Genomic DNA, 18,205 nt, shown 5'->3' with positions numbered 1-18,205 from the left:
GGGATTGCAGTTAATGATGCTTTTTTGAAAAAAGGGAAATTTTATGCTTAATGCTGAGTTGTCTTGGCAACACAGAGTGAGTTAGCGATCAAGTTTTATTTAAAACCTTGATTCACATGAGTTGAGATCTCAGTATTTCAGTAACCTAAAACATTATTCATTCGATAAAACTGACATGAAATACATTCTTAGAATTGCAGTTAGATAATCATAGAAGATCTCACCTGTCACTTTTAGATTGTTCTGATTTTAGGTCATATGTTGGTCTGTCCTCTTGAGTATTGTACTTGCTTATTTCCAAGTAATGTGTGCGTGTGAAATAAAATCACTTCCTGAAAATCAAGCCACAAGTGAGTGGTGAAAGCCAACTTTATTTCTCCAGGTTTGTTGTTGTGAGTAAGTGACAGTAAGTGTGATTTTATAAAAAAAAATTTTATTGTATTTTTTATGAAAGTATACACAGCAAAACAGGTTCCCATTCAACAGTTTCTGCACATAATGTTCAGTGACATTGTGTCAGCATTATTATTTCTGTTCGAGTTGTTGCATTCCCATTAATGTAGTCTTCCTGCCCACTCCCAGCCCTTTTCATCCATGCTTTAGAGTAAATGTTGTCCATTGGCCTCATATAGATAATTTTTTTAAACAGTGCTGGACTCAAGGGTGATATTCTTCACTTTTTGAGTGACCCTGCTGTTTAGTTAAAAGGTAACTTCAGGAGATAGTTACAGTTCAGAGTTTAAAGAATATCTCAGGGAAGTAGTCTCAGGGACTTCTCCAAGTCTCAGTGGATCTAGTAAGTCTGGATTCTTTGAAAGTTTGAACTTCCCTTCCACATTTTTCGGTGAGTGTGGTTTGATCATTTTAAAGAAACCAGGATGAAGGTCATGATAGTAGCAAATTCTTAATGAATGTTCCTGTGTGCCAGGCTCCCAGCTAAGTCTTTTACATGCATTACCTCAATTCATCGTAAAGAGCATTCTGTGAGACATGTACTGTTTGCAGCTAAGAAAACTAAGTTTCAAAGATGGCTGCTAAGTGTTAGAGAGGAAATAGGAACTTGTCCTCTTCCTCTCCCCTCATCTCTGTGGTGAATATTCCTCAGAGAGATTAATATTCTTCAAAAAACAATCTAGAGGTAATTCATTTAGAAATATCTGAAGTAAAGGGGATATATTTTTATTTGTCTGTTTACTGAGTTTCCAGGTCTTTCAAATTTTGTGTTAGATTGAGTTGCTATTTGATATATAACCAAAAGAAAACCAGACTGGTTGCTGTCAAGTCGATTCCAACTCATAGCGACCCTATAGGACAGAGTAGAACTGCCCCATAGGGTTTCCAAGGAGTGACTGGTAGATTCGAACTGCTGGCCTTTTTGGTTAGCAGCCGAGCTCTTAACCACTGTGCCAGCAGGCCTCCATTTGATATATAAGTAGCTGCTAATTTCCAAACAGAGTTCCTGAGTAGTGGAAACAGTAAAGCTCAGGTGCTAACTGAAAGGTTGGAGGTTCAAGTCCACCCAGAGGTGCTTTGGGAAAAAGGCCTGGTGATATACTTCCAAAACCTCAGCCGTTGAAACCCCCACGGAGCACAGTTCTACCCTGACACACATGGGATCGCCATGAGTCAGAATTGGCTCCACAGCAATTGGTTTTAATTTCCACACAGTCTGTTTATGACTACCTTTTACACTTGAGTCTAGAGCAGTGCTGCTTGACCCTTGCTGCACACTGGAATCACTCGAGGAACATTTAAACCAGACTGATGTCTGAGCCCCACCCCCAGAGCTTGGGATTTAATTGGTTTGGGATACAGTACGGGCTTTGAGATTTTTAAAGATTCTTTGGGTAATTCCATTGTCCAACGAGGGTTGAGAACCAGTGGTCTGTACTAGTCGTTCCCAAACTTGTCTGAGCATGGAATCACCTGGGCAGCTTCGGTAAACATTGGCCCCTGTGTCCTGCCCCTGAGATTGTGATTTAATTGGTCTAAGTGTGGTGTGGACTTTGAACTTTTTAAAAGGTTCCCAGAGAATTCCACTGTACAGACTAGTTTGGGGACCTCTGGTTCACGCAGTGGTTTTCACCCTGGCTGTACATTAGAGTCACCTGAGGAACTTTTAAAAATCCCATTGCCCAGGCTTGAACCCCACGTCAATTAAATAGTCTTTGGCCGTGGAGCTAGCCTTCCATAGTTTTTAATGCTTCTCAGATGTTTCCAATATTAGGTCAAGGTGAGAACTATGGCTCTTTTTCTCTCCTGTGGGCCAACTACGTTTAGTTTCCCAGTTCAGAATGCTTGAGGAATGAAGGGGGAAATGACTGGCTTAGAAGAGTGTTTTCCTCGTGTAGTTCATAATACTGAGTTAATTTTCTTAAACCAACATGGAAGTATGCAGAGCTAAGCATATTATAGAAAAGAATATGTTCCACATTCCAAATAATTAGCTAGCAAAGTTAATTTTACCAGCTTGTATTGATGTACTTTAGTTAGTAGTAAAGGAACTCTGATAGCACAATGGTTAAATGCTTGGCTGCTAATCAGAAGGTTGGCGGTTCATATCTACCCAGAGGCTCTGTGGGAGAAAAACCTGATGGTCTGTTTCCACAAAGTTTACAGACATGAAAACTATGGCACAAGTTCTTCTCTGTAACACATGAGGTAACTATGAGTCAGAAATGACGCGACAGCACCCAACAACACTTAGTGATAATTAGTAAAACCAAGGATGAGATGGCTGACTGGTATTTCTGAATTAAGTTTTTTCCCTCTGACCCCTATTTTGTATTCTTTGACTGATACAGAAAATTCATTTGCCCTCTAAAATCAAAGGGTCATTAAGAAACACATCCAACAAATATTGCTTGAGACCTCTACTGTAAAAACTCATGAAAAAGTTTACACACAAAAAGAAACAATCTTTGTTGGTTGCGAGGTATGGGAGGGGTGGGAGGGGTGGGGGGGAAACTAAATAGACAATAGATAAGTGGAAACTTTGGTGAAGGGTAAGACAGTACACAATACTGCGGAAGCCAGCACAACTTGTACAAGGAAAGATCATGGAAGCCCCATAGACACGTCCAAACTCCCTGAGGGACCGAATTGCTGGGCGGAGGGCTGTGGGGACCACACTCTCGGGGAACATCTAGCTCAATTGGCATAACACAGTTTATAAAGACAATGTTCTGCATTCTACCTTGGTGAGTAATGTCTGGGGTCTTAAAAGCCTGTGAGCAGCCATCTAAGCTACTCCACTGGTCTCACCCCTTCGGGAGCAAGGGAGAATGAAGAAAACAAGATACAAGGAAAAGATTAGTCCAAAGGACTAATGGACCACAACTACCATGGCCTCCACCAGACTGAGTCCAGTACAACTAGACGGTACCTGGCTACCACCACTGACTGCTCTGACAGGGATCACAACAGAGGGTCCCGGACAGAGCTGGAGAAAAATGTAGACCAAAATTCTAACTCACAAAAAATGACCAGATTTACTGGCCTGAGACTGGAGAAACCTCGAGAGTATGGCCCCCGGACACCCTTTTAGCTCAGTAATAAAGTCACTTCCGAGGTTCCCCCATGCAGTCAAAGATTAGACAGCTCCATAAAACAAAACGAGACTAATGGGGCATAACAGTCCAGGAACAAGGACTAGAAAGCAGGAGGGGACAGGAAAGCTGATAATAGGGAACCCAAGCTTGAGAAGGGACAGTGTTGACATGTCGTGGGGTTAACCATTGTCATAAAACAATACGTATACTAACTGTTTAATGAGAAATTGTTTGTTCTGTAAATCTTCATCTAAAGTACAATTAAAAAAAAATAAAAAGTCTAAGAGATTCTCTGTCTATGCCTTATTGAGCTTGCTCCTTTTCACTGTGTTCTCTAGGAGTACCAGGTGTCAGAGCTGAACGCTTTGAGGAAGGAATGAAGGTCAAACACTGTGCTTTGTCCCTTGTGGGAGAACCAATCATGTACCCAGAAATCAACAGGTTTTTGGAGCTCCTCCACCAATGTAAAATCTCCAGCTTCCTGGTCACAAACGCACAGTTCCCCGAGGAAATCAGGTGAGCCGTGCAGCTTACTGAGATACGCTGCTTGGGTTACTGACGATAAGATGTACCTAAAACAAACAACAAAACAGATGGTTGCAAGTGCTGTTCCTAGTAACTCAGATACGTCATAGGTCAGGGACTACCTGTACATACAGATGTTGGGCTTTGGGGGACAGAGATGGTCTTGTTCTTCAAAATCCATCCTATTAAGGAAGAGAATGTAAGAAAAAGAATAGCAGCACAGATATTGAAAACAGAATGCATTTTTATTTTTTTCCAGATGGCAGAAGCAGGGTAAAACTTCCTAGAGAAGTCATCATTTAATTTGGATCTTAAAATATGGGTGAGATTGGTGCTTGGGAAGGTAGGGACTGTATTTTGTTAAACAAAGAACCTCACAAGAGGGCCATGGAGGGTGGGGTATTTGTGATTACTGTTGTGTAATGTGGTTCGCCAGGGCCATAGAGTGTATGAAAGAAGAGTGGCAGCTGGAAATCAAGTTGGAAGAGTTGGGAACAGATTGTAGAGGCACCTTGTAGGGATGAGCGCTGTAACTCAGAGGGACCTTTTCTCTCCTCCATCCTGCCTCTGCTCCCTGGCAGAGGTCTGTAAACTTCCTGGATTGCAGCATTGTAGCACCTCAGGTGTTTGGTATTCACTAAAATTCCTTGTAGGGACTGTCAAGAGTCTGGGACTTCCTTTTTTGCAAATGACAGAGGTTGTAAACTAACTGTGGCCTTTGGAATTCACTGTTCATAAGTAGTTAAGTAGTTCTGCAGGCATAGTGAAGAGGTCGCGCTGGTTCCCATTCTGCATCAGGCTGTTCTCTGACAAAGTCGTGTGGTATCAGATGATGATGGCCAGCACTATCCAGGATTCACGAAGACAATCTTTTGTTATTGTTGTTGCTAAAAAAAAAAAAAATAAAGTCCAGCTAAGGTAGCCTAGCTTTTCCATTATTAAAGGATCCCCCAGCAAAAGGGGCGATGAGACTGACGCTGCCATTACAGTATGCGACTGTTTTGCATTTTTAGTAACGGGTGTGCCTTGCTTGGTAGTGACAGGTTATTGTTGTTCTTGTGTGTTGTCGAGTTGATTCCGACTCATAGCCACCCTATAGGACAGAGTAGAACTGCCCCATAAGATTTCCTAGGCTGTAGTCTTTACGGGAGCAGATCGCCGGCTCTTTTCTTCTGTGGAGCTGCTGGTGGGTTCGAACTGCCGACCTTTCAGTTTGCAGTTGAGTGCTTAGCCATGCATCACTGAGGCTCATTAGTGACACATTACTGAACTAGCATTCCCCTTATACATCAGTATTGCAGAGGGGTTAAAGCAACGAGACACTCCTAGTATTTCAGTCACCTCTTTCCTAACTTTGGACAGAGCTTCTCTGCTTTTGATAACTTTGGGTTTAGACCCTTCTGATTTTCCATATGTTGCTAAGCCAAATCATTGCAAGCATTTGTATGGGCCACATGCCGGGGAAAGGTCCGTCAGCCAAAGTCAACAAGATCAACTTAAAAGTCCCTTTAAGTATCTGCCCGCGTGGCTGGATCAAAAGAAAAATATGGTTCCTGACCTTTAAGGTCATATAGTTACAGACTGATAAGGTTGATAGTGATTGATTTAAAAAGTGCATGATCCACTGTTTAATCACTTTAGAGGGGAATCCTATAGCATGTGAATTGTATCGCAGTTTTAAAAAGTGCATAGACTTAGAAACAAGAATGCATAAATAATATTCTAGGAGTAAATGCAAATTGTGGAGTAGTTATAGAAAATTAACAGTGGGAGAATTTGATCAGAGGAACATTAAGGGGGCCTTTCTTCCTTCACTGAGAAGAATGGATTATGGGACCAATTTGAAGGGAGAAGGGGAGAGCCTTTGGAAAAAGTACAGTAAAGGCTAAAAACAGAACTTGAAACAAATCTATTGGATAGACATGAAATTATGAAATTAGTCATTGAATCTGAAAGAAGTGGAGAGTGAGTGGTAGAGTCTCATGGAAACTCATGAAGAAGTCAAGGAAATGTAAGAGTCTGCAACATCCATTTTCTCCTGGGTTGTGCTGCCATGTAGCACTTGGTTCTGTATTGCTTAAAGCCCCCCGAGTCGGTCACTGTTTGTCCACACAAAGCTCAACTTTAATCCCACTCCCACTCTCAGAAACCCAGGTGAGGCAAGGGGTGGCTTTACGCCCTTCAGGCAAGGCTAGAGCTTCCTGAATGGGAGTCTCTAGAGACTTCCATCAGTGGATTGATGATGGCAAGTGACCCCTCAGCGGAAACCCCACATGGTTGTAAAGTTTCACCTGTGTTAAGTCTTGAGTGGCAGAGTGTATGGGAAACAGGTCTGAGAACCATCCGTTGCTGTCAAGTTGATTCTGATGCATGGGGACCCCGTGTGTGTGTCAGGTAGAACTGCTCCATAGGGTCTTCAAGTCTGTGACCTTTCAGAAGCAGATTGCCAGGCCCTTTTTCCGAGGTGCCTCTGGGTAGGTTCAAACCACCAACTTTTCATTTAGTAGCTGAGAAGCTTAACTGTTTGTGCCACTGAGAAAAAATAACCCAAACCAAATCCTTTACTGTGGAGTTGATTCTGACTCAGAGTGACCCTATAGGACAGAGTAGAACTGCCTCATAGGGTTTCCAAGGCTGTAAATCTTTTTTTTTTTAATTCATATTTATGTCTGAAATTTTTTTTTCATTGTACCTAGATGAAGGTTTACAGAGCAAACACATTTCCCATTAAATAATTAATACACATATTGTTTTATGACGTTGGTTGCCAACTCCACAACATGTCAACACTCTCCCCTTCTGGACCTTGTGTTCTCTGTTACCAGCTTTCCTGTCCCCTCCTGCCTTCTCATCCTTGCCCCTGAGCTGGTGTGCCCCTTTAGTCTCTTTTTGTTTTATGGGCCTTTCTAATCTTTGGCTGAAGGGTGAACCTCAGGAGTGACTTCATTACTGAGCTATAAGGATGTCCGAGGGCCATACTCTCGGGGTTTCTCCAGTCTCTGTCAGACCAGGTAAGTCCAGTCTTTTTTTTGTGTCTGTGAGTTAGAATTTTGTTCTACATTCTTCTCCAGCTTTGTCTGGGACCCTCTGTTGTGATCCCTGTCAGGGCAGTTGGTGGTGGTAGCTGGGCACCATCTAGTTCTGTTGGACTCAGTCTTGTGGAGACTGTTGGTAGTTGTGGTCCATTAATCCTTTGGATTAATCTTTCCCTTGTGTCATTGGTTTTCTTCTTTCTCTCTTGCTCTTGCTCCAGATGGGGTGAGACCGATGGCCGCTCACAAGCTTTTAAGATCACGGACGCTACTCACCAAAGTAGAATGTAGAATGTTTTCTTTATAAACTATGTTATGCCAATTTACCTAGATGTCCCCTGAGACCATGGTCCCCACAGCCCTTACCAAGGCTGTAAATGTTTATGGAAGCAGAGTGCCACATCTTTCCCCCGCAGAGTGGCTGTTGGGTGTGAACTACCAACCTTTCAGTTAGCAGCCGAGCACTTAACCACAGCACCACCATGGCTCCTGCACCGCCGAGAACGCCCTCTAATTGTGCTGGGCTGATGCTGCTAGACCTAAAGCTAGATCTTGCTTTAGTTTATTTTCCATTGAAACTAGTGTTAGAAGAGGGACCAGCATTTTTTTTTTTCTTTGTTGTGCTTTAGGAGAAAGTTTACAGCTCAAGTTAATTTCTCATTCAAATATTTATACACATATTGTTTTGTGACATTGGTTGCCATCCCCACAATGTGTCGGCACTCTCCCCATTTCCTTTTCCACCCTGGGTTCCCTGTGTCCATTTGTTCAGTTCCTGTCCCTTCCTGCCTTCTCCTCCTGCTTTTGGACAGGAATTGCCCATTTGGTCTCGTATATTTGATTGAATTAAGAAGCACGTTCCTCACGTGTGTTATTTTTTGTTTTATAGGTCTGTATAATCTTTGTCTGAAAGGTGGACTTCGGGAATAGTTTAGTTCTGGGTTAGCAGAATGTCTGGGTGCCATAGTTTCGGGGATTCCTCCAGTTTCTGTCAGAGAGGGACCAGTTTTAAGTAGCTGAATGTTTTTAACTTATTAGGAGTGATGTCCAATCATTTTTTTTTTGAAAATTTTATTGTGTTTTAGGTGAAAGTTTACACAGCAAATTAGTTTCGCATTCAACAATTTATACACATTTTGTTCCGTGACATTGGTTGCTGTCTCTGCAATGTGTCAGCACTCTCCCCATTTCCACCCTGCCTTCCCCATTTCTGTCCTTCCAGTTTCCCTGCCCCTCTTTTTTCCTTCTCATCTTTGCTTTTGGACAAATGTTGCTCATTTGGTCTCGTATAGTTGATTGTTCTAAGGAGCACATTCTCACACGTGTTATTGTTTATTTTATAGTACAATCAATTGTTTAGCTGAAAGGGGACCTCTGGGAGTAGCTTCAGTACCAGGTTAAAAGGGTGTCTTAGGGCGATAGTCTCAGAGGTTCCTGCAGACTCTACCAGTCCATTAAGTCTGGTCTTCTTTATGAATTTGAGTTTTGTTCTACATTTTTGTCCCATTCTGATTGGAACATTCTGTTGTGTCCCTAGTCAGAGGAGTCGTTCGTGGTAGCTGGGCATCATCTGGTTCTTCTGGTTTGTGTAGACCATTAGTCCAGTGGACTAATTGCTTCCTTGAGTCTTTGGTTTCCTGCATTCTCCTTTGCTCCAGATGGGAAGGGACCGATAATTGTATCTTAGATGGCCGCTCACAAGCTTTTAAGATCCCAGATGTTACTCACCAAAGTAGGATGTAGAACATTATGTTTATGAACTGTGTTGTGCTGATTGACCTAGAAGTCCTTCAAGACCATGGTTCTTAGCCTTCAAGCCCAGTAACTCAGTCCCATGAAGTGTTTAGATATGTCTAAGAAGTTTCCATAACTGTGTCCCCTATGTGCTCTATTATATATATAAATATATATGCAGCAAATACAAATATGTATGGACAGATGCCCACAACTGTACCTATATATGCATGCACATGTACTCCCATACACCCTTCCTCACCTAATGGCATGCATATCTACCTATGTAACCACTCACAAATTTTTGTTGCATTACTATTCTTACAGAATTGTAGATGTTAGGGCATTTACTCTAGTTGACCTTTACTCTTGTGTATCTCTCAGTGTCTTCATTTACTTTGGTGACATTGTGCTGACTTCCCCTATATTGTGCATTGCCTTTCCCTTCACCAGAATTAACACGTGTCTGCTATCTAGTAGTAGCCCTGGTGGCACAGTGGTTAAGAGCTTGGCTGCTAACCAAAAAAGGCTGGCAGTTCAAATCCAGCAGCTGCTCCTTGGAAACCCTATGGGGCAGTTCTGTTTTGTCCAACAGGGTTGCTGAATCGAAACCCACTCAGCGGCAACAGGTTACTATCTAGTAAGTGATTCTTGCTCCCTCCCTCTCTCATCCATGACAGCCATCAAAGAAATGTTGCTTTCTGTGTGTAAACCTATTCTTGACTTTTTATAGAAGTAGTATATACAATATTTGTCCTTTGTAATTGACTTATTCACTCAGCATAATGTCCTCCACATTCATCCACATTATAAGATTTTTCATGGACTCATCACTATTCTTTATTGTTGCATAGTATTCCATTGTATATACGTACCACATTTTATCTTTCATCTGTTGATGGACATGTAGGTTGTTTCGATCTTTTTGCTATTGTGAGTCATGCTGCAGTGAACATGGTTGTGCATATGTCTATTCGTGTCACTGCTCTTATTCTCTAGGATATATACCTAAGAGTGGGATTGCTGGTTCATATATTATTACTGTTTCTAGCTTTTTGAGGAAGTGCCATACTGTTTTCCTTAGTGGTTGTACCAGTTTACATTCCCACCAGCAGTGTATAAGAGTTCCAATCTCCCTACAACCTTACCAGCATTTGTTGTTTTCTTTTTGACTCAGTGCCATTTTTTTCAGGGATGAGATGATATCTCATTGTAGTTTTGATTTGCATCTATCTAATGGCTAATGATCGCGAGTGACTCCATGTGTTAACTGTCTGAATGTCTTCTTTGGCGAAGTATTTGTTCATAGCCTTTGCCCATTGTTTGATTGGATTGTTTGTCTTTTCATTGTTGAGCTGTTGAAGTTTTCTATATATTTTAGAGATTAGACCATTGTCAGATATGTTGTTGCCAAAAAATTCTTCCGTCCATAGGTTTTCTTTTTACTCTTAGTGAAGTCTTTTGATGAGCATAAATAGTTAATTTTTAGGAGGTCCCAGTTATCTAGTTTATCTTCTGTTGTTTGTGCGTTTTTACTTATGTAACACAGTATATTTATTTATTTATTATTTTTTTATTATGGTTTAGGTGAAAGTTTACAAAACAAATGAGTTTTGCATTTGATAGTTTGTACATACAGTGTTCCTTGACATTGGTTACATTCCCCACAATATGTCAGCACTCTCCCCATTTCCTCCCTGGGTTCCCCATTTCCTTTTGTCCAGATTTGCTACCCCTTCCAACCTTCTCATCTTTGCTTTTGAGCAAATATTGTACTTTTGATCTCGTATAACTGATTGTTCTAAGGAACATGTTCCTCTCAGGTGTCACTGTTTATTTTATGGGTCTGTCTATTGTTTGGCTGAAAGATGGTCTCTGGGAATGGCTTCAGTTCCAGGTCAGAAGGGTATCTTAGGGTCATAGTCTCAGAGGTTCCTCCAGTCTCTGTCAGACCAGTAAGTCTGGTCTTTTTTTGTGAATTTGATTTTTTATTCTACATTTTTCTTTCGCTGTATCCAAGCTTCTCTATTGTGATTCCTGTCAATAGTCAGTAGTGGTAGCCGGGCCATCTACTTCTTCTGGTCTCAGGCTAGTGTAGGCTGTGGTTCGTGTGGTCCATTAGTCCTTTGGGCTAATTGTTCCCTTGAGTTTATGGTTTTCTTCACTCTTCTTTGCTCCAGATGGGAAGAGACCAATAGTTGTATCTTAGGTGGCTACTCGCAAGCTTTTAAGACTCCCAGACATTACTCACCAAAGTAGGATATAGAACATTGTATTTATGAACTGTGTTGTGCCAAGTGACGTAGATATCCCGAGACTATAGTCCTTCACCTTCAAGCCTAGGAGCTTTGTCCCGTGAGGTGTTTAGTTATGTCAAAGAAATTTCCATGACTGTGCCCCTTATGTGCTCAATTTTCTATATTAATATACATGTAGGGCCTACAATTATGTATGTAGAAATATCCACAAGCGTACCTGTATCTGCAGGTGGGTGTGCTCCCTTAAACACCCTCCCACATCTCCTTAGCATACCAATCTACCTATGTATACGTTCATAAATTATTGTTAATAATATTGTTGCAGGATTTTCTATGTTACAGTAATTACCATAGTTGCCCTTTATTCTCGTGGCCCTCTCTTTGCCTTGGTCATGCTGGACTAACTTTCCCCATATTATGTATTGCCTTTCCCTTCACCAGTATTAGCACTTGTCTTCTGTCTAGCTGGTAATTTTCCCTCCCTCCTCCTCTCATACCTGGTAATCATCAAAGAATTTTTTTTTTTTCTGTGTGTAAACCTTTTCTTGTTTTTTTTTTTATAATAGTGGTTTCATACAATATTTTTCCTTTTGTGATTGACTTATTTCATTTCACTCAGCATAATGTCCTCCAGATTCATCCATGTTGTGAGGTGTTTCGTGGATTCATCATTTTTCTTTATTGTTGTGTAGTATTCCATTGTGTGTATATACCACAGTTTGTTTATTCATTCTTCTGTTGATGGGCACTTAGGTTATTTCCATCTTTTTGCTGCTATTGTGAATAATGCTGCAATGAACGTGGGTGTGTATATGTCTGTTCGTGTCATGGCTTTTATTTCTTTAGCTATATAGCTAGGAATGATACTGCTGGATCATATGGTATTTCCATTTCTAACTTTTTAAGGAAGTGCCATACTGTTTTCCATAGGGGTCGTACCAGTTTACATTTCCACCAGCAGTGTATAAGAGTTCCAATCTCCTCATAACCTTGCCAACATTTTTTATTTTCTGTTCTTTTGATTAGTGCCGTTATTATTGGGGTGAGATGGTATCCCATTGTAGTTTTGATTTTCATCTCTGTAATTCCTAATGATTGCAAGCATTTTTCCTGTGTTTGTTAGCCACCTGAATGTCTTCTTTGGTGAAGTGTCTGTTTGTATCTTTTGCCTATTTTTTAATTGGATTGTTTGTCTTTTTGTTGTTGAAGTGTTGAAGCTTTCTATAAATTTTAGAGATTAGACCCTTGTCAGATATGTCCCAGTCTGTAGGTTCTCTTTTTACTCTTTTGGAGAAGTCTTTTGATGAGGATAGTGTATTTATGCCATAGGTTAGGACCCCTGGCTTTGTCCATTTGTTATCTTCCAGGAACTTTATAGTTTTAGGTTTAATGTTTAGGTCTTTGATCCTTTTTGATTTAGTTTTTGTATATGGTGTGAGGTGTGGATCTTGTTTCATTGTTCTGCAAATGTATATCCAGTTTTGCTAGCACCATTTGTTAAAGAGTCTATCTCTTCCCTATGAGTGGACCTCAAACCTTTGTCGAAGATCAGTTGTCCATAAGTGGATGAATTTACTTCTGGGTTCTCAATTCTGTTCTACTGGTCTGTATGTCTGTTGTTGTACAAGTACCAGGCTGTTTTGACTACTGTGGCTGTATAGTAAGTTCTGAGATGGGGAAGTGTGAGGCCTCCTACTTTGTTCTTCTTTAGTAATGCTTTAGCTATCCAGGACTTCTTTCCTTTCCATATAAAGTTGAAGATTAGTTTTTCCATTTCATTAAATAATGTTAGGATTTGGATCGGGATTACATTATAGCTATAGATCACTTTGGGTAGTACTGACATTTTTACAATGTTAAGTCTTCCAGTTCATGAGCATCATATGTTTTTCCATTTATGTAGGTCTCTTTTGGTTTCTTGCAGTAGTGTTTTGAGTTTTCCTTGTAAAGTCTTTATGTCCCTGGTTAGATTTATTCCCAAGTATTTTATCCTTTTGGCAGCTATTGTAAATGGTATTGTTTTCTTGATTTCCTTTTCGGAGTTCTCCTTGTTTGTGTAGAAGGATCCAAATAATTTTTCTATATTGATCTTGTACCCCGTCTCCAATCATTTTTAAAATAACCAAAGGACGTCCTATTTTGTCACATTATTAAAAATTATTGCTTCAGTCTTCTGGGAGAAGTAGAAGTTTCTAGACCTAGTGAGATGTTTAATCACCACATCTATTACAGACTAAGTTTTACGTCATCAGAAAACCTGACATAGGCATAATTTCTTCTTCTGTTATTTTTTTAATTACAAGGAACCTCAAACCAGTTACCCAGCTCTATGTCAGTGTGGATGCCAGTACCAAAGACAGCCTGAAGAAAATCGACCGCCCACTCTTCAAGGATTTCTGGCAAAGATTCCTTGACAGTTTAAAAGCTTTGGCTGAAAAGGTAAGAATTATGACATCATGAGAGAGAGAGAGAGTGCTTTTGTTTGTCTGGTTTTTTGAAAAATCTTTTCTGTATTAAAATAAAAAAAAAGACTAAAAGTCTTTAACTCTTTTTTTGTATATATATTTGCTCCTCTTAACTTTGTGGCACTATGCCTGGTATACATTAGCTGCTCTTCATGTGTTTAGGGAGACAGAGGCACTCCCATGGATAAGTAGCAGTACCTACAACCCTAGAAGAGGTTCAGCAGATAGTATATGTTTAAATGTGAAGTGAACTTTCCTGAATTTCTAGAACCAAATTTCCTACTCCACAAGTAACTCAATCTCAGAGTGTCCAAATTTAATGTCTTTCCCTGCAAACACTTGCCCTTTCTGTGTGTTCTCTCAATGGCATAGTTACCTCTGTATTCTAGACCTGAAGTAACTTTCTGGTTCTTCCTTTCTGTGACCCCCATGTTGCAGTAGTCTGTACTTTCTGTTAGTTCTACCTTTCTGTGTCTCTTGTAGCCATGCCCCCTTTCTGTTCTCTTTTCTTCTGCCTCTTCATCTCTTGCCTAGGCATGGTTGTCACGTGCAAACTGATTTCCCTCCTTTCTCTCTCCTATGATCCTAAGCAATTTTTCATGCTCTACCCCCAGAGTGGTCTTGCTGACCCTTCGTGGTTCCTAAATCTGACAGATGATTGAATCACCTGGTGGGGGTCTAAGAATCTTCGTTCCAGGTATCCGAGGTGATTGCTGATGTGCAGCCAGATATGGGTGTCACTGTCCCCGAGAACCACCCTCTCTCCTTCGCCTGACACGTCCTTTGGCATTCCTAACCCTTCCCAGCCCGGCCCGGGGTTGATGTTCAGCCTCGTTGTGTACAACAGTCCTCCAGGAATGCCGTATTCCACCCTTGCCTACACTGCCACGTCTACAAGTGAGCCCTGCATGCTCTCTCTTCAGAGCCTGGAACATCCATTCTTTGACTCATAGGAATTATGTGTGACCTTCAGGGCTCAGCTTCATTTTTACTGCTGCTGTGAAGCCTTTTTTATTTGTAGTTGTTGTTGTTGTTAGTTGTCATCGAGTCATCTCCGAGTTATGGCAACCTGATGTATAACAGAATGAAATGCTGCCCGGTCCTGCACAAACTTTATGATCATTGGTATGCTTGAGTCTATTGTTGTGGCTACTGTGTGTCTGGAATGCCTTCCAACCTAGAGGCTTATCTTCCAGCACTATATTGGTTAATGAATTTTCTGTTCTGATCCATAGGTTTTCATTGGTTAATTTTGTTTTTTAGGGTTTTTAAAAATTTTTTTAAAATTTTTATTTATTGTTGTAGTTTAAGTGAAAGTTTACAATTCAAGTTACTCTCTCATACAAAAATTTATACATACATTGTTATGTGGCCCTAATTGCTCTCCCTATACTGTGACAGCACACTCCTCCTTTCCACCCTGATTTCCGACGTCCATTCAACCAGCTCCTAAACCTCTCTGCCTTCTCATCTCACCTCCGGACAGAAGCTATCCATTTAGTCTCATGTATCTACTTGAGCTAAGAAGCGCACTCTTCACGAGTATCGTTTTATGTCCCACAGTCCAGTCCAATATTTGTCTAAAGAGTTGGCCTCGGGAATTGTTTTAGTTCTAGGTTGACAGAGTCCAGAGGCCATGCTTTCTGGGGTTCCTCCAGTCTCTGTCAGACCATTAAATCTGGTCTTTTTTACTAGAATTTGAGTTCTGCACCCCACCCTTCCCCTGCTCCATCAGGGACTCTCTGTTGTGTTCCCTGTCAGGGCGGACACTGGTGGTAGCTGGGCACCATCTAGTTCTTCTGGTCTCAGGCTGATGGAGTCTCTGGTTTATGTGGCCCTTTTGTCTCTTGGGCTAATACTTTCCTTGTGTCTTCGGTGTTCTTCATTCTCCTTTATTCCAGGTGAGTTGGGACCAACTGATGCATCTTAGATGGCTGCTCACTAGCTTTTAAGATCCCAGACACCACTTACCAAAGTAGGATGCAGAACATTTTCTTAATAAATTTTGTTATGCCAGTTGACCTAGATGTCCCCTGAAAGCATGGTCCGCAGACCTCTGCCCCTGCTACCCTGTCCCTCAGAGTGTTTGGTTGTATTCACGAAACCTCTTATCTTTGGTTTAGTCCGGTTGTACTGACTTCCTCTGTAGTGTGTGCTGTCCTTCCCTTCACCTAAGTTAATTCTTGTCTGCTTTCTAGTTAGTGAATACCCGTCTCCCTCCCTCCCCACCTTCGTAACCATCAAAGAATGTTTTCTTCTGTGTTTAAATCTTTTCGTGAGTTCTTATAATAGTGGTCTTATACGCTATTTGTCCTTCTGTGACTGACTAAATTCACTCAGCATAATGACCTCCAGATTCCTCCATGTTATGTTTCATGGCTTCATCGTTGTTCTTTATTGTTGCATACTATTCCATTGTGTAAATATACCATAATTTGTTTATCCATTCATCCGTTGATGGGCAGCTAGGTTTTTTCTATCTTTTTGTTATTGAGAACAGTGCTGTAGTGAACGTGGGTGTGCATGTTTTCTATTCGTGTGACGACTCTTATTTCTCTAGGATATATTCCAAGGGGCAGGATTGCTGGATCGTATGGACTTCTATTTCGAGCGTTTTAAGGAAGTGCCAAATCGATTTCCAAATTGGTTGTACCATTTTACATTCCCACCAACAGTGTATAAGTGTTCCAGTCTCTCCACAATCTCTCCAACTTTTATTATTTTGTGTTTTTTGGATGAATGCTAGCTTTGTTGGGGTGAGATGGTATCTCATTGTAGTTTTGATATGCATTCCTCTAATGGTTAATGATCCTGAGCATTTCTTCAAGTGTCTGTTAGCCACCTGGATGTCTTCTTCGGCAAAGTGCCTGTTTAAATCCTTTGCCCATTTTTTAATTGGGTTATTTGTCTTTTTGTTGTTGAGGTTTTGCAGTATCTTGTAGATTCTACAGATTAGATGCTGATCAGATTTGTCGTAGCCAAAAATTTTTTCCAAGTCTGTAGGTTGTCTTTTGACTCTTTCGGTAGTCTTTTGATGAGCTTAAGTGTTTGATTTTTAGGAGCTCTCAGTTATCTAGTTTCTCTTCTGGTGTTTGTGCATTGTTACTTATGGTTTGTATTCTGCTTATGCCACGTATTAGGCCTCCTAGCATTGTCCCTGTTTTTTCTTCCATGATCTTTATCGTTTTAGATTTTATATTTAGGTGTTTGATCCATTTTGAGTTGGTTTTTTGTGCATGGTGTGAGGTATGGGTCTTGTTTCATTTTTTTGCAGATGGGTATCTAGATATGCCAGCACCGTTTGTTAAAAAGACTATCTTTTCCCCAATTAACGGACTTTGGGCCTTTGTCAAATATCAGGGGCTCATAGGTGGATGAATTTATGTCTGGATTCTCAATTCTGTTCCATTGGTCTATGTATCTGTTGTTGTACCAGTATCAGGCTGTTTTGACTACTGTGGCAGTATAATAGATTCTAAGATCAGGTAGTGTGAAGCCTCCCACTTTGTTGTTCTTCTTGAGTAAAGCTTTATTTATCTGGGGCCTCTTCCCTCTCCAAATGAAGTTGGCGATTTGTTTCTCCATCTCATTAAAAAATGCAGTTGGAATTTGGGTCAGGATTGCATTGTATCTGTAGATGACTTTGGGTAGAATTGACATTTTGACAATGTTGAGTCTTCCTATCCATGAGCAAGGTACGTTTTTCCACTTATGCAGGTCTCTTTTGGTTTCTTGGAGTAGTGTCTTGTAGTTTTCATTGTATAGGTCTTTTACGTCTCTGGTTAGATTTATTCCTAAGTATTTTATCTTCTTGGGGGCTGTTGTAAATGGTACTGATCTGGTGATTTCCTTTTCAAAGTTCTCTTTGTCAGTGTAGAGGAATCCAACTGATTTTTGTCTATTTATCTTGTATCCTGATACTTTGCTTCTCTCTTCTATTAGTTCCAGTAGTTTTCTTGTGGATTCTTTGGGGTTTTCTGTGTATAAGGTCATATCATCTGCAAATAGAGATACCTTTACTTCTTCCCTACCAATTTAGATGCACTTTATTTCTTTTTCTAGCCTAATTGCTCTGGCTAGGACCTCCAGCACAATGTTGAATATGAGTGGTGATAAAGGGCATCCTCGTCTGGTTCCTGTTTCAAGGGGGATGCTTTCAAATTATCTCCACTTAGGATGATATTGGCTATTGGTTTTGTATAAATGCCCTTCATAGTATTGAAGAATTTCCCTTCTATTCCTATTTTGTTGAGAGTTTTTATCATGAGTGGGTGTTGGACTTTGTCAAATGCCTTTTCTGCATCCATTGATAAGATCATGTGGTTCTTGTCTTTTGTTTTATTAATGGGATGGATTACATTGATTGTTTTTCTAATGTCGAACCATCCCTGCATACCTGGTATTAATTCCACTTGATCGTGGTGAATTATTTTTTTGGTATGTTGCTGAATTCTATTGGCTAGAATTTTATTGAGGATTTTTGCATCAGTGTTCACAAAGGATATTAGTCTGTAATTTTCCTTTTTTGTGGTGTCTTTACCTGGTTTTGGTATCAGGGTTATGCTGGCTGCATCGAATGAGTTTGGGAGTATTCCATCCTTTTCTATACTCTGAAATTCCTTTAATAGTAGTGGTGTTAA

General features: G+C 40.5%; 1 protein-coding gene across 2 annotated transcripts in view; it reads left to right on the top strand.

Moving 5' to 3' along the window:
• The window catches only part of LOC101344394 (S-adenosyl-L-methionine-dependent tRNA 4-demethylwyosine synthase), a 274,405-nt gene that overhangs the window by 133,877 nt on the left and 122,323 nt on the right, over positions 1 to 18,205 (top strand). For both annotated transcript variants that reach the window (XM_023735307.1, XM_004380851.2), the window contains exons 12-13: positions 3,890 to 4,067; positions 13,404 to 13,539. In XM_023735307.1, the coding sequence (XP_023591075.1) occupies positions 3,890 to 4,067; positions 13,404 to 13,539 (314 nt within the window). The remainder of the gene's footprint in view (positions 1 to 3,889; positions 4,068 to 13,403; positions 13,540 to 18,205) is intronic.

Source organism: Trichechus manatus, unplaced genomic scaffold (assembly GCF_000243295.1).
Source record: "Trichechus manatus latirostris isolate Lorelei unplaced genomic scaffold, TriManLat1.0 scaffold00077, whole genome shotgun sequence".
In the NCBI taxonomy this organism is placed as follows: Eukaryota; Metazoa; Chordata; class Mammalia; order Sirenia; family Trichechidae; genus Trichechus; species Trichechus manatus.
This window is presented reverse-complemented; position numbering and strand designations above follow the sequence as displayed.